Below are 21,303 nucleotides of genomic sequence, written 5' to 3' on the forward strand. Positions count from 1 at the left end.
GCAGAGGAGGGAGGATCCTGCTGCAGAGAAGGGAGGATCCTGCTGCAGAGGGGGAGAATCCTGCTGCAGAGGGGGGAAGGATCCTGCTGCAGAGGGGGAGAATCCTGCTGCAGAGGGGGAGAATCCTGCTGCAGAGGGGGAGGATCCTGCTGCAGAGGGGGAGGATCCTGCTGCAGAGGGGGAGGATCCTGCTGCAGAGGGGGAGGATCCTGCTGCAGAGGGGGAGGATCCTGCTGCAGAGGGGGAGGATCCTGCTGCAGAGGGGGAGAATCCTGCTGCAGAGGGAGAGAATCCTGCTGCAGAGGGGGAGAATCCTGCTGCTGGGGGGAGGATTCTGCTGCAGAGGGGGAGGATCCTGCTGCAGAGGGGGAGGATCCTGCTGCAGAGGGGGAGAATCCTGCTGCAGAGGGGGAGAATCCTGCTGCAGAGGGAGAGAATCCTGCTGCTGGGGGGAGGATCCTGCTGCAGAGGGGGAGGATCCTTCTGCAGAGGGGGAGGATCCTTCTGCAGAGGGGGAGGATCCTGCTGCAGAGGGGGAGAATCCTGCTGCAGAGGGGGAGAATCCAGCTGCAGAGGGAGAGAATCCTGCTGCTGGGGGGAGGATCCTGCTGCAGAGGGGGAGAATCCTGCTGCAGACGGGGAGGATCCTGCTGCAGACAAGGGACAGGAGGGGGACATGGCTGATCTTCTGGGACACATAGAGAAGATTTCTTTATATATTTCTCACTTTTACTTTTTTCTATATGTAGTGTTCCTTTAAGTCCATCCATAGTTGCATACCCATACGTATATATAGGTTTCTGCCTATTGCTGAATACACAATGTGTAGTACTCATAGATTTTCATACCTTCTATATGTCTGATCCCAGTGAAAAGCATACATAGGGTTCTGCTATGAATCCAACAAAAAGTGCCATGTAACACTGTATTACAGAAGCAGCCGTATAGCGGCACAGGGCAGACTGCTGTGTATAGAGAGCTGTATACATGGCAGATGGAGCTGCCTGGTCACTGCGTGTCTATGTGGCGCCTGCTATGAGGACGCCAGGCGCACACAGATGGAATAAGTTGAAACATCTGGATTTTAGGAGCGGGGAATAAATGACCAACATGTTTGCACAGCTGGAGACAAGATTTCCTCGCCATTGCTTTTATATAAGAGTGACTCAGCGTCACCACGCAGTGACACATAGGGACAAACCCTGGCTCGCTAGGCCGCCATAATGACACCACCACAGCAAAGTCTAGGAAACAAAGGCAATTCTACACCCCCCAAAGCAAATCTAATATTCAGCACAAAGCGATGAAGGAGCAGATTGACGTCATAGTGGTGAGATGGTGCGAGGCCATGGCCTGGGAGTTGTCTCCTACATAATATATGCAGAGTTATCATCTTCACTGAGGTCTGAGATACATTGTTTCCCTCATTCATATTATCTATTCAAGGTAGTCTATGTAAACAGTGGGTGCACTTAAAGGGGTACCCCAGCGTTTTGTTTTCTTTCAAATCAACAGGCGTCAGAAAGCTTTACACATTTGTAAATTACTTCTATTAAATTTCAGGCCTTCCAGTACTTATCAGCTGGTGTATGTCCTGCAGGAAGTGGTGGATTCTTTCCAGTCTGACACAGCGCTCTCTGCTGCCACCTCTATCCAGAGTAGTAGCAAATCCCCATAGAAAACCTCTCCTGCTCTGAACAGTTCCTGACATGGACAGAGGTGGTAGCAGAGAGCAGTGTGTCAGACTAGGAAGAATACACCACTTCAAGCAGGACATACAGCAGCTGATAAGTATTGGAAGACTTCAGATTTTTAAATAGAAGTCATTTACTAGTCTGGATAACTTTTTTTTTTTTTCCTCCAGCAGGGCAACCCTTTTAAGAAACCTCTAGAACACATGCACACTCAGCCAAGTCGAGTGTGCACCTATATGTATGGCCAGCGTTTAGGGTCCTTTTACACAGAAAGAATATCTGACAGATTATCTGCTAAAGATTTGAAGCCAAAGCAAGGAATGGATTTGAAAAGAGGAGAAATCTCAGGCTTTCATGTATGACCTGATCTCTGTTTACAGTCTGTTCCTGGCTTTGGCTTCAAATCTTTGGCAGATAATCTTTCTGTGTAAAAGGGCCCTTAGTTAGTAATGGTCCGTTTACACGGAGGGATAATTCACCCAATTGATTGTTTAACGATTATGAAGCAACGATTTGGTTTTTATAACGATCGGCATTTAGACAAATAAATCGTTCGAAAAATCGTTTTTGCGATCGTTTTTAAGATCACTTAAGCCCATCTCACACATAGGGTGAATCAGTGAAAGACTGTTTACACGAAGCGATCTGCGAATTTTTAGCGAACGACCAACGACGATTTGAGAACATGTTGAAAGATCACAATGAACGATTTTTTGCTCGTGGCCTGATCATTCGCTGTGTTTACACGAGCCGATTATCGCTCAAATGTGATCGTTATAGCGAAAATTTGAACGATAATCTTTCCGAGTAAACGCACCATTAGCCAGTCACATTACACAACTTTCAGGGCCCTGGAACGACCTCTAGAACCTATAGAACACTCAGCACAGGATCAAGGACACGGTAATTGCTGCGTCTTTGCCGGGGAGGAGGCGTTTTCCCTTATATACACCAAGGGTGGATTAATTACATTTAACTCCTGGTTTGCCGGTCACACACCCATTTTATACGACAGCATTAGCTCTTGTCAAGTATCCGAGAACAGGTCACTGGGGTGTAACCAATAAACAGGCTTAGATACTAGAAAAGTGAAGTTCAAGGGTCAGGGTGGAGGGAAAAAAAAACGCTCTGTGATCAATTACTCCTCAGTCTCTCCTGTTGATATGGTCGAGCATATCAGAGACATTCTTACCCCCATTCTAAATATTTTCCATATGAGTTATGCAATGGAAAAAAAAAGAGATATATTAATTGGTAAGAAAAAGCTTTTGGTACACGGTGTAACGCTGCTCGCCATAAAGAACGCTCTTGGCGTCACCCGTGTGGGAGCACAGCTGTAGATGAAGATAGCGATGGAAGCAGAACAGATGTCAGATCAGCAGGTTGCCATACAACACCTGAGTAGACATGATCGAACAGGGCCGAGGTTCAGGTTCATACGAACCCGAACCATCGGCATTTGTTTCCCACTGCCTTCCCGTTCCTTGGGGAAGGTGAAGACAGCCCGAGTACCACCTGGAAAACAGGGATACAGCATATTACCTAGGCTGTATCCCTGTTTTCCAGGCAGTACTCGGGCTGTCTCCACCTTCCCAACGTAACGGGAAGGCAGACGGAGTCAAATGCCGATGGTCCGGGTTCCTACGAACCTGAACCTCGGCCCTGTTCGATCATCTCTACACCTGAGCAGTATTGTGGGGCCCAACCCCCTGGAAGTCAGGTCCCTCCAGTGACTAGGCAAGAACTTCTATATACAAGAACAGGGCTAGTTGCATTGGCTTCCTGGCTTCTGCGATTTGCCCAGTATATATAGTGGTGGGAGGAAGAGATGGGTAACACAGCAACACAACGCATGGCGAGTCGATAGGATAGGTGACTGACAGATACATCATAACTTTTTATCAAGAGAGAATGAACAACCTCCTATGAGACCCCTCCATTTAAGAATGTCTTGTGCCACTATGGGGCCCATAGCCATGGGCCATGAAAGATTAAAGGGGTTATCAGGCGTGTTCACACTACGGAATCCGCGCGGATAAGCTCCGCTGGATTCCGTGAGTCTCATAGGCTCCATTCTATTCAGGCAGATTCCGACGTCCTCCTAGAAATAATTGACTCGAGATGTATCCCTTTTTTCCAGGCGGTACTCGGGCTGTCTCCACTTTCCGGGAAGGCAGCGGGAGTCAAATGCCGATGGTTCGGGTTTGTACGAACCTGAACTTCGGCGCCGTTCGATCATCTCTACAATTGACATGTCAATTCTTTGGGCGGATGGCGGCATACGCCTGAGCGAGAATGGAGCGTACAAGACGGCCAGATGTTCAAGTGGAAGTTCAAGTGTGGGTGAAGAGTGACGCCGCTATAGTGTTGGCACCTTTCCTGTACAGTATAACGTTGCCTATATTAAAAAGGCCCGGACACATAAGAGCAAACTTGTCCAAAGCCAGTAATATTGGCAGGCCCCGCAGACTACCATCTGTGTATTGACTCTTCCCCAACAGATGATATCAGGGGAAAGCAGGACAAGACATGTTGAATTAAAGCCTAGAAAAATTACTGCAAGCGGCGTCTGTCAGGTGGTTTCCACTCTTCCTTTTAGAACTTGATCAAAGCAAACGTTGCATGGGTATGTGTACGGAGCAGATGGCAGGAAGAGCTATTGAAGGTGTAGGGCCACCTTACTTGATAAGACGCCATCTGTAAATTGTTTATAGTGCTGTTACCATCCCCAGTTCTTATGCTCATGTCTTCACCGTTTCTTCTAGGTGCCTTTGTGATCTGCTGGACTCCAGGCCAAATTGTCCTCCTTCTGGATGGCGTAGCGTGCGAAAAATGCGATGTCCTGTCTGTGGAGAAATACTTCTTGCTTCTCGCCGAGATCAACTCCGTCATCAACCCCATTGTGTACTCCTACAGAGACAATGAGATGAGGGCTACCTTTAAGCAGATCCTGTGCTTCTGCTGCAATCGAGGGTCCAAGTACTCACCCTCCGTCAAGTCAACCAACACCGAAAGGAGAATATTGGCTGACAATGGACATATGGTTAGGGACTCCACACTATAGACCAATTTGGTGCGGGTTCTGAATTTACTCCTTGGGCACCAGGACTGCATCCAATGGAGAAGGTGCTACTGTGGTACCATGGGCACTATTATAGCAGTGTGAATGAGCTTGTAACCCATGGTGGAAAAATCATTAACCTGAGTAGATCTTAAGAACTGACTAAAGGGCAGAACATTCGCCTTGGCCTTCCCCATGAATTCTTTTATGATGCTGAATTACTGTTTTCGATCAAAGGAGACATGGCCTTACCTCCGCTTCTGAGCTTAGTCCGTATCGAGAGCCGTAAAGCGCACCGATATATTCTTTTGGGATGGCGTAAAGCTATTGGATGCCTATAGATTAAGGACGCCTTTGCAAATTAGTTTACAGAAAGTGGAAGATTTTATATGTTGTAAAGTGTTTTATGGACAGAAATATGGGGGAATAAACTGTACAGAAGTGACTATAATATGATCCACCAGAAGTGGACATGGGGTAACTTGTTGCAGCAGAATGAATGTTAGGGTAGAAGGAACAAAATCCAATTCTTTATGTATTTCTGTCAATAGCAGAATCATTGTAATATACTCCTTATAAAGAACTCTACGCACAAAGATCAAGGAGCAAGGCGAAAGAGCAGTGATCACTAGCCAAACTCAAGATTGCAAGACTCCTTATAGAGGTGGCTACACCCTAACAGAGCTGATCAGGGTGTTCTGTCCCCTTTCTGATGCGGTGCTTAGACTAAGGGGTCTTTCACGTGTTCCACACATCGTCCGTTAACATAGGTAATATGCTATGGACCAGAATTCAGAGTTCTAGGCATCATCATGCTCCAAATCTGTTTAAATGTTACTCATACTATATATAGCACATCTACCAAACCAGGTACAAAACTCTTTCTACCACCTCTTGAGATCGGCATGGATCAAACTGTGGAGTTTTAAAGCGTCACTGTCGTTTAAATTTTTATTGCAGAAATCGATAGTTCAGGCAATTTTAAGAAACTTTGTAATTGGGTTTTTTAGACAAATATGCCATTATCTGCATTCAAAAAGCTTTTCCCCAGGTCCCCCCCCTCCTCTCCTTTCTGTCATCCACTGCTCAGAATTAGGAAATCTCGACTGTTTTTTCATCAGTCGGATCTGTCTGTTCTATGAAGGTGGGATGGGGAAGGAGCGAAATTACTGGGCAGCTGATAGCCGAGAACAAAGGATTGCACAGCGGGGCAACTATTCAGAGGTCAGAGAGGTCAGTGGTGACTGCAGAGGAGAGAGCCCGATGTGAATGTAAATTAACTCTTTGTTGTCCTGTTTTGCTGCCTCTACTTTCTCTCTCCATAGGAAAACCATAAAGACGGGGGAAGAGCTTCAAACTGCTTTTTCATGATAAAAATTCATTTTCCAGCTAATAAAACCAATTACGTTTCTTAAAATTGCCTGTACTATTGATTTCTGCAATAAAAATTTTAACGACAGTGACACTTTAGGAAGCTACAAGTGTCCAGCTCTACCAGAAAAGTAGGGAAGGAAATTTGAGGGGATGTGATGAAGAAGGAGATCACCCACATAAGCCTCTATTTTACCTGAATGATTCCTTGGCGTCAGCCTTTTTACATCAGGATGGCTCTTATTCTCCTCAGCAGAGGTTCCAGTGTGAGTACAATGACCATAGCAGGCAAGATAGCAACACCCCGTTGACCTTTGCAAATGCAGTGGGAGCAAAATAAAGAGAGGAGATCCACGCTAACAGAGGGGCCCAACCCTATATTACCCAGCACTGAAAACAAAAACCCACCCAGTCAAACGCTTTCTCAGCGTCTGTTTAACACACCAGCATATTCTTAGTTCGGTAATGTATAGCGTTAATACCCTTAGTGGTAGAAGTCTTGCACTACTGTACAACTCCAACTTCCGGTCTGTAGCACACTGCCTCTGTAATTACCGGAACATGTGAATGCCTCCCAAGTATTCAGCTTCTAGAAATACTAGTGCTAAAAATTTTTAAAGCTATGTGGGTGTCTATGCCATCCAATCGGATGTAAGACGAGAGCCAGAAAAGATTGGATGCTATAGACCTTACAGCAGTTTTAGACACTGATTTTGTATACTATTCCATTTGTATAAGGCACCAGCCGACAGATCTTCAGGAAGTTAGGACTGAGAGAGGAAGGTGCTGTAAATGGACATGGTTAAAAAAAAAAAAGATGGCTATGAGGGCAACATATGTTTTCTAGGCTGAGAAAAACATCACCTTTCCTGACCTCAGTTTGTGTGTGCATTTTGCAGCTCAGTTCCATTGAAGTGAATGGAGCGGAATTGTAATACCACAAACAGCCTGAAGACAGGGGTGGTGCTGTTTTTTTGCAAGAACATAGCTATGCTTTTTTTTGGCCCCATAAGAATCCTGCAAAACCCAATGCACCCGCATTACAAGTCAACAGTTCCTGTTGGGCTCCATTTGTCTTTGTGGTGCAGTAGTCTGGCAACCTCAGTTGGCCAGTGCCAAAGGAAATCTGCCATGGGGGCCTGAACATAACCTCTGACACAGTGGGAACCTAGTCTAATTGGAAACAAGCCCTTTAAGCATCATCTGTTATATGTAAAAAGGATATACATAAATGTATATATATAAAAACATATTTTGTCATTGAACTTTATATATAAATTTCTTTTTTTTTTTTAATTTGCTTGTATCGTCTTGTTATTTAATGTCCCCCTATAAAAATATTTATACAGACAGTAAAAAAAAACAAAAAAAATTACCATGTGATCATTCGACTCCTTATCACTATTTGGTCTCGAGTCGGTCATGGTAATATGGCAAGATGTGTGACCTCCAATGAGGTTACAAAACCTCATTTTACTGTAACACACGACAATAAGATGCCACAAGTTTAGCCTTAAAAATGTATAGGTCTCATTCATATAATCCAGTGAAGCGAAACATTGTGAGTAGAACCCAGGTCATCCAATCAGATTGCAGCTTTTATTTCCATAGAAGGTTTAATAGTGATCTGATTGTGGACAGGACGGACTTTATAAATGAGGCTCGCGCCTCTGCTGCCCCCCGAGCTATGCTGCCTCAGGCAAGTACCCAGTTGGCTTGTATTTTATAAATGGCACCATGTTTGCTTTAATAAAACAGCTTTTATTTTTTTATTATAAGTTTGCCTATACATAAAAGCTTATGGGTCCCTTTAAAAAAACAAAAAACAAAACAGATCAAGTTCCTCCCATGAGGCTCAGCTTCAGAGTCCCACCTATGAAGAGCAGCCATTCATAGTATCCTTGTCAGTACATCTACTCCTCTGCCTAGAGGTGAACAATCATTGGATCTTCACACAAATTCCCGCTTTTACAATGATCGCCATAATCAATGCAGGGAATAAAGAAGGGCAGATTATCAGCATTTGGGTATAAACATGTTGAGATCTTGAAACTCTTAAGAAAACATATGTACAAATTATACAAGTTTCTAATAGGAGTCTTCAGTAAGCAATATTTGCTAAAAACATAAAAATTTGATATTAAAAGGGGGATGTCCAGGATAAAACAATTGATAGCCTATCAATAGTGAATTGGCAAACTTTCAGTTCTACAGCTGTTCGGTGCCTACACTTTAGCGACACTGAGCTGGAAAAATTGGACTCCATTCCCTGTGTAGCGGTGACATCCGAGTACTGCAGCCTCAGCTCCTATTGAAGCAAACAGGATCCAAGGCTGCAGTACAGAGGAGCCACCACTTCACAGGAAATAGAGTGAGTCGATTCTAGCTCTAGCCTCACATTACTGCGGGTACTGAGACAACACTTCACCGGTCAATTTTTTGAAGCCTATCCTGTGGCCAGACTATCAATTGTTTTATCCCGGAAAACCTCTTTAAAAAAAAGTGTCCAGATAAAACAAAAGGAACAACCTGTGTGTACTACAGGAAATAAACATTTGAATAGTATACAATCTAAAACAAATGAGGTTGTCCAGATCAGTATGTTTAGCTTAAACAATAAAGGTTTTTGGCAAGTTAGACGTCACTGAAGACAACATTGACTATCACCATGAGGAAAAGTCAATAGATGCCAACCCTATATTGGTACAAAAGGTACAGAGCTAATAAACATTTCCATTTTTAGCATGCTGGATGAAAGGTAGGTCAAACCTTCTACACAGTTCTCAGGACTCAGCTTCAGGTGACCTAAAAACAAAACAAAACCACAATGAAGCAGAAGGAGATCTGAGTAGGTCTTGCACCTCTGTGTTCTATAATTGCTGTTGGTTTCATTGGTTGGACCATTACCCATAGGTCTAGCATATGTTTTTGAAGGTTTTCTGACGTGTGCCTCCATGTCTCCTGAGAACCTTGATTTATGTGGCGCCCTTAAGGTGAACATCGATAATTTATACGGTGAATGAACGCTCCTTGGTATCGGCCTATTTACCACTTTTAATTCAAAACAGTAGAACAAATGAAAATATGGGGGTGATCAGGTTTTTTATATCATTTCACCCCTTCTAACCTGACTTCTTTGAGCTTGGGCATAGGACATCTTTATCTCTCCTTGGAGGAGCCCATATTTGATCCATTACGTCTGGTGTCTGAAGAATCCTTTCTCGACGGATTTATGGGTTTTGTTTGAGATTTATACTCCGATGTAGAACTGGCGTATGTGCTCTTCTTTTGGAGTTGGGTGGGCTGCTCAGCTTCATATACACCTGGACATTTAGAAGGAGTTCGCCAGTTGTCATGATCTTTGAGCTCCGTGTAGGCCATTTTCGGAGGAGTTTTCTTTTGCTGTTTTTTTTGGACTTTCTCCTTAGGAGAAGTTCTGTGTAAGAGGAAGGAAATGTATATCATTGCTAAAGTTAGGAACTCACATCAATGTATTTACTGTCCAAAATAGATGATTCTGTATGAATCATATGGCAAACTTAAAAAGGTTTTTTTTCCCCCACAAACTTCTAAAATCTGACTACTGGGCATCCATGTGGTACTCTGATTAACCCCAAATAACAGCCATAAAATGTTTATGTTGGGGAAACACAAGCTACTACATTTACTTTGCTGACACCAAGCCGCAATGGTTGAAATGAGGGATAACTAAAATTCTGACTGTTCAAGTCTTTAGATGTCACAAACGAAATAATGCTACTGTGCGTACACGCAAAGTAGGCGGAACTCACCAATTTTGGCAGGACTGATTGATTATATTGTGTACAAGGTTGTGCAGCTTTAGAGGGGATAATCCACCTGCAGAGGTGCCTGGGTATGGCTTACCCCTTTCACTGCTTTAAAAATACATGCTATAGATTGAACCGAGCATGCATGTGTATGCGGGAAAGGAGGAACAGGTGTCAGCACAACTTTTAAACTTTTGTTAATACCTCCATAATGTTATGTCTATGGAGGACGCCCGTTCCCAGCGTGTCCTACCTTTTTTTCGTTGCTTGACCTCGAAGAATCATGTTTGGATTGCTGCAAGCCCGGATGTCAAATCCATAGGTGGCTATCAGCTCTTCTTGAGTCTTGGGGGCTTGCTCCTCCTCCTGAAATCGGTCGTGTTTCCAGCTGCCCTCATCCCATCCACGTTTAGCACGACGATTCTTTTTCCTGTAACAAGATACACAGAGCTAGGTTTGACCTGAATGGCAGATTTTCTGCTCTCACTTAGGGCCCTATTACATATAGAGATTATCGTGCAAAAAAAAAAAAAAAACGTTAAATCGCTTGAATTTATACCATAATTATTTCCGTGCTTATGCAGGCAACAGACAACTAACGAAAGTTTGTTCGTATGTCATTAATCGCACCTTTTGAGCTGACCATAAACCCATTGTTAAAGGGGTTATCCAGTGCTACAAAAACATGGCCACTTTCTTTCAGAGACAACATGACTCTTGTCTCCAGTTCAGGTGCAGTTTGCAATTAAGCTCCATTCACTTCAATGGAACTGAGCAGCAAAACCTCGCCCAAGCTGGAGACAAGAGTGGGGCTGTCTCTGCAAGAAAGTGGCCATGTTTTTGTAGCGCTGGATAACCCCTTTAATCAATCACTAATCGTTTGCAAGTCTTTCGGTGAACGAACACATTGATTGTTTGTTATTACAATTATTCGTATACTAAAGTATACAAACGATTGTAATTAAAGATATTAATCAGCTACTATTGTTCCGTGTGTTTGCATTAGCTTATTGGAGGACCCTTGCGGTGGAGGAAGGACTGCCAACAGATGCATTGTTGTTTTACCCTCATGCTCTCACCTGGATTCCTCATCATTCGTGCGTCGGAGGTCATGCTCCATGAAGTATCCCCACTGAGGGATGTTCAGTGGATTCTTCTGCTCTTCATCATTAATCACACGCTTTCGAGCCTTCTTCTTGCTTTTCTTCTTTACGGGCTCAGGACTCGCCTATGAATGGAATGTGGACATCAACAATATAATTTGAAGTCATGTAAAGGATGGTAACCCGTGAGGGACACTACCTCAACACTGATGAATTTTATACAGCAACTTTTATACGCCAAACTATCATCTCGGGGGGGGGGGGGGGGGGGGGGAGGACACATTTTCTGACCTTTAGCCTAGCAGAGGGGAGATGACAGTATGAGTTGTTGGTGAGGCCAGGCTGGGGAGGCAGTTTTCACAAACGTAACTATGATCTGCAGTCCTTTTGCAAAAATCTTCATTTTAGCAACATTATTAATATATTTTGTACTAATTTATTAGTATATAGAGCTTGGGAGACAGGTGAAAGGTAGCCCTAGAATTATTTCCAGCTTTTAAATGGACTTTCACCACAGATGGTGACGCCCAGGCATCCTCTTGGTCAGTCTGGTGAGGCCCAGGCATTGCCTTGGTCTGTTGGGTGAGGCTCCAGTAGAAAAAGTTTGAGAAGCCCTGGTCTATGGAATAGTATGCAGTGAAAAGGACACTTAGAAGGGTTGTCCCCAGCTCTCCACTTGCGCTCTCTGGCCATCTCACAAGTATACTTTCTGAGATGAGAGGGGTGGATGCATTTTACAAGCAGTGCGTGTGAGCTAAACTGCACCCATGCGCAATGTCCAATGACATCGGGCAGCTACTGAACTGGAGGAAGCGAAGAGCTGGGGTGCATAACAGGTCGGGCCTTTTCTGCTCCCCGGACAACCCAGGAACTCAACTCTCCTCTCTGCTATCACATCACACTTATCGTACACATCAATATAGATTTGTATCCATTATCAACCTGTCTCTCTTCAGTCTTTGGCTCCTCTATTACTGCTACCGGGGCAGTCTCAGGCTTTTCCTCCTCGGCAGATGGGGCGTCAGTGGAAATGTGCTCAGATTTGAATGGGTCTTTAGTGCAACAAGCGGAATAGTCGTCCTGGATGGGACAAGATGAAAATAATGAATGGACCAGTGTATATTAGTAACTCCGATGTAAATTATTACTATTAAATATAAGATAAGAAGATACTATGGGGGCAGGGATAGATAGCCTTCACCGCTTATAGCCTGGAGGATGTATAGAACGCTTCGGGTACTATTACACAAACAGACTACGTCGACTGCTAGATCGGTGCTCATTTACTGGACCTAATAGACAATCTGATAATCGGGCAGTAAGGGCTGCATGGACATCATGGGGTGGTGGTATGGATCACACAAGCACTAGATTGGCGCTCACTTACAAAGCCTATTATATGGCTCAATTATTGTGTATAATAGGGCTGTGTGTAGATAGATAGATAGATATATAGATAGCGAGCGATGTTCTCCAGCTTTGTCTGTGGGATTCCCCGGTCATTGCAGCTTTCACTTCAGGTCCAGTCTGTGAATTGACAGCCACTCAGCCAATCGCTGGCCACGGTGCCATCCAGTCTTGGCCAATGATTGGCTGAGCAGCCTGTCACTGCTGAGCCAGGACCAGAAGTGAGGGCTGCAGCAATCCCACAAGCAAGGCTGGAGGACGCCGGGGGAGCCTGGATGGGTAAGTAATAGCTTCATTATTTTATACACACAATCAGACGTCAGGCACGCTACCCATTACATGATTTTTAAACTTGACAAAAGAAAATAATCAGCTCTTCGGCTGATCGTTGCCTTTATTACATGGAGCGATATCAGCCTAATTCGGCCAGTTATCGCTCAGTGCAATAGGACCATAAGACTTAGACTCTGTGACAGAGGCTCTGACACAGTGTGAACTCTCTGAAATTACAGGACAAATAACAGTGGGGTCCTTTGGGCCATTTCTTCCGCTCTCTATAGAGAAAACGCTAAAAATTCATATGTATGGTTTGGTGGGCTGTTAATAAAGTCGTATGGGCACCTGAACAATATAAATGCACCAACTTCTCTCTGCTATCACAACACTTATTGTGGTCATCAATATATTTCCCTTCATTGATATTTACCCGTCTATCCTCACTCTGTTGCTTCCCTATGACTGTTTCCGGGGCAGTTTTGGGCCCTTCCTCCTCTGCGGACAGGACGTCCATGGAATCATATTCAGATTTGATGGCTTTGGTGCACTCGGCCTCTGTGCAACAAGTGTAACAGTGCTCCTGAGTGGGACAAGACGAATAATAAATCCTCACATAGAAGTATCACTGAACATTCATCCATCTTAGGATAACAAAATCCCCACTGCCCCCCGATCATCAGCTAGCGGGGACTCTGGAAGTTGCACATATGAAGACGCCAAAGGATCTCTAGAATGGTGGACCAAGTAACTATAACTTTGAGGAGGATTTGGACTTCTGTCTGGGCAAAAGCAGCAAGTTCATCGACATTTCCCACAGGGTCACTTGGATCATTAGTAGGAATCCCGGAGACCCCAATTGAGCAAGGACCGATACCCCCCCCCCCCAAAAAAAAAATCTTTATCACACCTATTACTTCTGGATCTAAGAGCACATTCACATAGCTTATACTGTAGCTACATGGTTTATAATTCAGAAACTGTGCTGATTTACATATAAAAAAAAAATGTAGTGTGACCTTGAAGAAAAAAAAAAACTCCCATTGACGTCAGTGGGAGATGGGGAACCTTAGCTGAACAACTATCATTCCTGATCCTTTAATATATGTAAATGCTTGGAGAACCAAGTAGGCGATCTCATTAGGGAGGAGAAAACCAATGTCAGACTTCCCTGGCAATGGCTTATCTCCCCAAGAGCAAACTGATTGAGCAGAATAAATCCAAACATACATGAAACTTCTCTCCTCTGACATCTGCATTTGGGTTTGCTGGCTCTGCCAGGGTATTCACCGGTCTGTTAAAGGAACGGTCCTAATTCTCCAGAACTACTCACCTCAGAATCCCCATTGCTTTTTGAGTAAATCACAACTGTTGAAAAAAAAAAAAAAAAGCATAAAGAATTGTGGTTACACAGACAACTGTATATAAGATAGCAAAGATTACACTGGACCCCCTTACAGTGTCATGTCTGACCAGCCCGGAGTGAAGGGCCTTAAACCAATTCTCCCACCTCTTGTTTGCCGACAATGTGGTTCCTCCAGACTCCTCACCAACCCGATGGGAAAAGGGATGAACCCAACCAGGGTTTCCTCTGCTCTCTCCAAGGGCTCTATAGCAGCTACATGGAATATGGTACAGGAGGACAGTGGTACTCTGGTCTTATAGGGGCAGATGACGAGTCCTTATGTGCAGCATAGATCACTTAAAGTGTCACTGTCGTTTAAATTTTTTTTTGCAGAAATCAATAGTACAGACGATTTTAAGGAACTTTGTAATCGGGTTTATTAGCTAAAAAAATGCATTTTTATCATGAGAAAGCAGTTTGAAGCTCTCCTCCCTATCTTCATTGTTCTCTATGGAGAGGGGAGGGGTGGAGGGAGATGAGGCACCAAAACAGGAGAACAAAGAGTTGATTTACAGCTACATCACCGGGCTCTCTCCTCTGAAGTCAGTACTGACCTCTCTGCTGCGAATAATCTCCCTCCTCACCCCTCCCCAGGTTACACATGCACGACTGATGCAACAAGACATAATTTCCTGATAATGAGTAGTGGATGAGAGGGGGGGGGGGGGGGTGGCTGGGAAAAGTCTTTTTGAATGCAGATAATGGCATATTTGCCTAATAAACCCAATCACAAAGTTTCTTAAAATCGCCTGTACTATTGATTTCGATTGAAGAAAAAAAAAAAAAAAAAAAAAAAAAACACAACACACGACAGTGACACTTTAAGAGTCATGCTCAAAATCTAATAGGGTGCATGTTTTCAGGTCAATGCATTGTTCTTGGGGCTCATATGTCTAGTGAGTATACTATATTCTACATCAGAAACAGCCCTACTACAGAGCAGTCCATGTGCACAGTAGAGTCATCACATTTGGCTCGGTGTAGACAGGAGTTATGGTCGGCGGCACAACAACAAAGTGGTGACTGGTGGTGAGCACTATGTGTGGTCATACCGTGCTTCCTGGGGGCCGCCGGCTGAAGGTTCTTTGGACGAGCTATCAACCACTTATTAAACATTTCTGGACGCTCTTGATTTATACAGGGTAAAGGATTTCTATGGAGGGCTTCAACCTGCAGAAAAGAAATCCAAAGTGTAACAGTATATAAAGTACATGCAGGGATGCGAAGATCCTAAGGCTCTATTGCAGTATATACACACCATGGCGCTCATAGGGCTTATATAGAGGGGTTTAATTGCATACTTCAATATGGGATCCCTGACTGGTGCTTGCCAATAACACCGCCATGGAGAGATATCAGTACTCTACAGGACACATACTCCACCGCCGCTCCCTTCACACTCCCCCTTAGGGTTGTTGACCCTTGCAGCCCCAGTTTCAGTAAATGTGAGGTCCCCAGTGACCAAACATGTATCCCCTATTCTGCGATTAGATGTACTATGGATTCCCCCTTCATTGTTCACATCCCTCATAAGTATTCAGCATTAGGACCACTGCACATGTCCGTATACTATCTGTAATTGTGGATAGTGTCAGACCCATTTAGGTCTATGGGTCAGTGACTGACTTCAGGGCTCCTTTTCACATGCACAGTCTGATTGTCTATGGATCTGTGGACTTGGTGACCGAAAAAACAATATGGCTGTGTGAAGGAGGCCTAAGGGTGACATATGGTGAACATGGCATCCGATTCCTGGAACCGCAGCATACACGTCTCTTCTAGACAGAAGGAAACATTCTTTATTGAGAAATGCATTTACCGAAAGAGGATGAAACTGATCCGATCCCTTTACGTAATTCAACAAGGAGAGATTTACTGAAGAAACTGAATGACCGGAGTGAGGAGACTAAGGAATCAGTGACAAGGACTGAGTCACCGCACATGAAACTCCGAAAATTACCCGTAATTATCCTGAGGATACGGAGGATGTAAGTGCGATCTTCTGTCCGGGAGCACCGAACCGAAGAGAGACCAGAGACTCCAGATACACTGGAGATTAGCCAATAACCAAAGGCCCGATATACCCCCACACCAGAGTATACACTAACCAAAGGCCTGATATACCCCCACACCAGAGAGTATCCACTAACCAAAGCCCCGATATACCCCCACACCAGAGAGTATACACCAACCAAAGCCCCGATATACCCCCCCACACCAGAGTATCCACTAACCAAAGCCCCGATATACCCCCACACCAGAGAGTATCCACTAACCAAAGCCCTCCTGTACCCCCACACCAGAGAGTATACACTAACCAAAGCCCCGATATACCCCCACACCAGAGAGTATCCACTAACCAAAGCCCCAATATACCCCCCACACCAGAGTATACACTAACCAAAGCCCTGATATACCCCCCACACCAGAGTATACACTAACCAAAGCCCTGATATACCCCCCACACCAGAGTATTGTAACGCCCGGAGTAGTGGATCCACTGGACCGGCACCAGCGATGGCACAAACCTCACCAGGGAGCGGAGTCTAAGGGGCCGCTGGGTTTCACCAGAGCCCGCCGCAAGGCGGGATGGACTTGCTGCGGCAGGCGACCCCCAGGTCGCTACCCCTGGCTTGGTTGCTGGTGTCGGCAGGCGAGGCGTGGCAGGAGCAGTAGGCAGGAGATGACACTGGCAATGGTCTGCAGGTGAGAGCGCACGTGACAGGCTGAACGCAGGAACAGATGGAGTGACAGGGAAACAGGAACCAGGAACAGGGACTAGGGACCGGGTAACGGATAGGACTCAGGAACAGGGACTTGGGACCAGGTAACGGATAGGACTCAGGAACAACAGGGGGCTGGGCCAACGCTATGGGAAGCATGTAGAGGCTCCAACCCTAAGGACAGGGCATGCTGGGATTTATAGGGGAGTGATTGGTGACACTAACCAATTAGGAGCGCACTGCCCCTTTAAATCTGAGACAGCCGGCGCGCGCGCGCCCTAGGAGGCGGGGACGCGCGCGCCGGCCGGCACAGACCGCGACATGAACGGAGGAGAGGTGAGGCGCCCCAGGGGCCGAAGCAGCAGCAGCGCCGGGTCCCTACACAAGGACCCCGGCGGCTGCACGGGACAGGAGGCGGTCGCGGCGGCAACCCGGAACGCGGGAAGCCGCCGCGGCCGTGACAGTACCCCCCCCCTTTGGCCTCCCCCTCTTTCTTGCCTGCAAATGGCACAGGAAGCCACAAAGTCTTTGACATCTTGGGATAGGCTGGGCCACCAGTAGTGGCGAGAGATCCGTTGGCCGGTCTTACGGACTCCAGGGTGCCCGGCCTCCAACGAGGAATGTCCCCACTTCAAAATACCTCTTCGAAGCGCAGGGTGAACATGAGTCTTTCCGGGGGGTACTCTCTGAAGAGTGGAGGTGACGACTGGTACTAGGCGATCAGGCGGTATAACGTGGCAAGGGACTGTGGGTCTGTGGACGAGGACCTTCTGTAAGTTCTTCCGGTGGTGAGAGGACACGACCTTAGTCTTGGGTACGGGGAGAGGGTACACCTCGGCAGAGAAGGCATCCGCCGAGTCTTGGTCTTCTGCCGGTAGGCCGGATAGAGGCTTGGCCGGGACAGGAAATGACATAATACACTTGGTCTGAGGTGACTTGAGACACTGGTGGGAACAGTCCTGACCCCAACTGAGAATCTCCCCGGTTCTCCAGTCCAGCTGAGGGGCATGTTCTTGTAGCCACGGGAGTCCCAGGAGGACCGCGGGGGAAGAATGGGGCAGGACGTAGAAGGATATCTCTTCTTGATGTAAAGGACCCACCTGGAGGACTAAAGATGCGGTCTGGTAGTACACACGGTCGGTAAGAATTTCGCCCGTGACCGAGGAGATAGTCAGGGGCCTGGCTAGTCGGGTCACGGGTAGCCGCCATCTTTGGACCAATGTTGCCGCAATAAAACTGCCTGCTGAGCCAGAATCGAGGAAGGCAGTAGTCTGATGATTTTGTCCTGAGGGAGTCCGGATGGAAACTGGCATAGACAGACTTGGAATGGTGGCATTCGCACCTAGGGACACCTGTCCCACCGGACCTAGGTGCGAGCATCCTCCGGATGTTTGGGGACGTAGGGGACATCCCAGCCGGAAGTGATCGGAACCACCGCAATAGAGACAGAGATTCTGCTCCAGGCGCCGGATTCTTTCATCAGGCGTCAGGTGAGCCCGTTCCACCTGCATAGGAATCTCAGGAGAGGGTTGGGACATCGAAAGGTCAGGATTCTGGAAAACCGGCGCCAGCTGGGGATGGCGACGGGAATGGGTTAGTAAATGTTCATGCCGAACCTCCTCCTCCCTCTCCGAAAAACGAGTATCAACTCGGGTGGCCAGTAGAATGAGTTCGTTCAGGGAGGTAGGCAGGTCTCGGGCAGCGAGCACGTCTCTCACTCGACTAGACAGGCCCTTCTTGAAGGTGGCCAATAGGGCGGCCTCGTTCCAGTCCAATTCAGCTGCCAGGGTGCGGAACTGGATGGCGTAGTCACCAACAGAGGAGCTGCCTTGAGAGAGGTTGAGGAGAGCAGTCTCGGCTGAAGAAGCACGGGCAGGTTCCTCAAAGACGGAGCGAAACTCGAATAGGAAGGCCCGGAGATTGGCAGCAACAGGATCATCACGGTCCCACAGTGGCGTGGCCCAGGCCAGGGCTCTACCTTCTAATAGGCTGATGATGAAAGCCACTTTAGAGCGCTCGGTGGAAAACTGACTACTCAAAAGTTCAATGTGCATGGTGCACTGAGTCAGGAATCCTCTGCACAACTTAGAGTCCCCAGAGTACTTGCTTGGGAGGGCCAGTCGGAGTGAAGAAGCAGCGTCAGGAGATGGTGTGCGCTGGGCAGTAGTCTGCTGCTGTAAGGCGGCAGTGAGTTGCTGGATCTGCTGTGACTGTTTCTGGATTTGTTGAGCCTGTTGCGCGACCACTCTGGCGACGTCACGGAGATCAGGCACCTCGCCGGGATCCATGGTTGGAGCCTACTGTAACGCCCGGAGTAGTGGATCCACTGGACCGGCACCAGCGATGGCACAAACCTCACCAGGGAGCGGAGTCTAAGGGGCCGCTGGGTTTCACCAGAGCCCGCCGCAAGGCGGGATGGACTTGCTGCGGCAGGCGACCCCCAGGTCGCTACCCCTGGCTTGGTTGCTGGTGTCGGCAGGCGAGGCGTGGCAGGAGCAGTAGGCAGGAGATGACACTGGCAATGGTCTGCAGGTGAGAGCGCACGTGACAGGCTGAACGCAGGAACAGATGGAGTGACAGGGAAACAGGAACCAGGAACAGGGACTAGGGACCGGGTAACGGATAGGACTCAGGAACAGGGACTTGGGACCAGGTAACGGATAGGACTCAGGAACAACAGGGGGCTGGGCCAACGCTATGGGAAGCATGTAGAGGCTCCAACCCTAAGGACAGGGCATGCTGGGATTTATAGGGGAGTGATTGGTGACACTAACCAATTAGGAGCGCACTGCCCCTTTAAATCTGAGACAGCCGGCGCGCGCGCGCCCGGGGAGGCGGGGACGCGCGCGCCGGCCGGCACAGACCGCGACATGAACGGAGGAGAGGTGAGGCGCCCCAGGGGCCGAAGCAGCAGCAGCGCCGGGTCCCTACACAAGGACCCCGGCGGCTGCACGGGACAGGAGGCGGTCGCGGCGGCAACCCGGAACGCGGGAAGCCGCCGCGGCCGTGACAAGTATACACTAACCAAAGCCCCGATATACCCCCCACACCAGAGTATACACTAACCAAAGCCCCGATATACCCCCACACCAGAGTATACACTAACCAAAGCCCCGATATACCCCCACACCAGAGAGTATACACTAACCAAAGCCCCGATATACCCCCCACACCAGAGTATCTACTAACCAAAGCCCCGATATACCCCCACACCAGAGAGTATACACTGACCAAAGTCCCGATATACCCCCCCCCACAGAGTATCTACTAACCAAAGCCCCGATATACCCCCCCCCACAGAGTATACACTGACCAAAGCCCCGATATACCCCCCCCCCACAGAGTATCTACTAACCAAAGTCCCGATATACCCCCCCCCACAGAGTATACACTGACCAAAGCCCCGATATACCCCCACACCAGAGAGTATCTACTAACCAGAGCCCCGATATACCCCCCCACCAGAGAGTATACACTGACCAAAGCCCCGATATACCCCCACACCAGAGTATACACTAACCAAAGCCCCGATATACCCCCACACCAGAGTATACACTAACCAAAGCCACGATATACCCCCACACCAGAGAGTATACACTAACCAAAGCCCCGATATACCCCCCCCCCCCACAGAGTATCTACTAACCAAAGCCCCGATATACCCCCCCCCACAGAGTATACACTGACCAAAGCCCCGATATACCCCCCCCCCACAGAGTATCTACTAACCAAAGTCCCGATATACCCCCCCCCCACAGAGTATACACTGACCAGAGCCCCGATATACCCCCACACCAGAGTATACACTAACCAAAGCCACGATATACCCCCACACCAGAGAGTATACACTAACCAAAGCCCCGATATACCACCCCACCCCCACACCAGAGAGTAGTAACTAACTGATAAAAGTAAAAATGTGGTTTTACAGGAATTTTATGGCTGCAAAAAACAGCCTGTTTACTGTGTGTGAACATGGCCTGAAGAAATAGAAAACAGTTGAGGGGGAAAAAAAAAAAAGACACATGTCCCTTATGTCTGTCCAGCAGTCACATGACCAAAAAGGCCAGGTAATGGCTGGCATCCCTGGCACTGACAGGTATACACTGTGCTTGAGTTACTATAGGGTCTTCATGGGTGTCTGGCAGTGCCCTTGAGATGGTGTAGCTATAGGGACTGTGAAACACCTGTGCCCTGCTCGGTGAGGAGGGCACCATGACCAGCACCGCTATAGGGACGCTGGTGCCGATAATATCAGATACCTGATGAATAATTCCTTACACATTATACAGACTACACCATTATAACACACACTAGTAGGAGCAGGTTACCCGGGGAGCTTCCAAAGTAGTCACCGCCGCGCTTTACTCACGAGCGCCCTCTGGTGCCGCAATCACCAACAGCAACTACTGGAAATTCAGTAACCGACCATACCATAGAGTACACCGCCAACGGCCTAGAGAGTGTTCCGTTCAAAA

The 21,303-nt window shown here is 47.2% G+C and overlaps 2 protein-coding genes across 5 annotated transcripts in view; one reads left to right on the top strand and one right to left on the bottom strand.

Annotated features, from left to right (window-relative positions):
- Positions 1 to 6,172, top strand: part of LPAR2 (lysophosphatidic acid receptor 2) — a 41,612-nt gene extending 35,440 nt beyond the window's left edge. For both annotated transcript variants that reach the window (XM_069946089.1, XM_069946082.1), the window contains exon 3: positions 4,460 to 6,172. In XM_069946089.1, coding sequence (XP_069802190.1) covers positions 4,460 to 4,758 — 299 coding nt within the window. In that variant the 3' untranslated portion in view covers positions 4,759 to 6,172. The remainder of the gene's footprint in view (positions 1 to 4,459) is intronic.
- Positions 6,173 to 7,875: 1,703 nt separating this feature from the next.
- Positions 7,876 to 21,264, bottom strand: LOC138768076 (protein CASC3-like). 3 transcript variants are annotated; one of them, XM_069946120.1, is made up of 9 exons: positions 21,157 to 21,264; positions 15,155 to 15,272; positions 14,031 to 14,065; positions 13,131 to 13,280; positions 11,960 to 12,097; positions 10,994 to 11,142; positions 10,168 to 10,344; positions 9,254 to 9,562; positions 7,876 to 8,091 (listed from the first exon to the last, which is right to left on the bottom strand). In XM_069946120.1, exons 2-8 carry the CDS (start codon positions 15,216 to 15,218, stop codon positions 9,286 to 9,288), a joined length of 990 nt encoding a protein of 329 aa, XP_069802221.1. In that variant the 5' UTR covers positions 15,219 to 15,272; positions 21,157 to 21,264; the 3' UTR covers positions 7,876 to 8,091; positions 9,254 to 9,285. The 3 variants fall into 3 exon arrangements, with proteins under 3 accessions (XP_069802221.1, XP_069802202.1, XP_069802212.1); XM_069946101.1 differs by lacking the exon at positions 7,876 to 8,091 and having other exon boundaries at positions 9,161 to 9,562; XM_069946111.1 differs by lacking the exon at positions 7,876 to 8,091 and having other exon boundaries at positions 9,161 to 9,562; positions 21,140 to 21,251.
- Between the last annotated feature and the right edge of the window lie 39 nt (positions 21,265 to 21,303).

The sequence above is a fragment of the Dendropsophus ebraccatus genome, chromosome 1 (assembly GCF_027789765.1).
Source record: "Dendropsophus ebraccatus isolate aDenEbr1 chromosome 1, aDenEbr1.pat, whole genome shotgun sequence".
Taxonomy (NCBI): domain Eukaryota; kingdom Metazoa; phylum Chordata; class Amphibia; order Anura; family Hylidae; genus Dendropsophus; species Dendropsophus ebraccatus.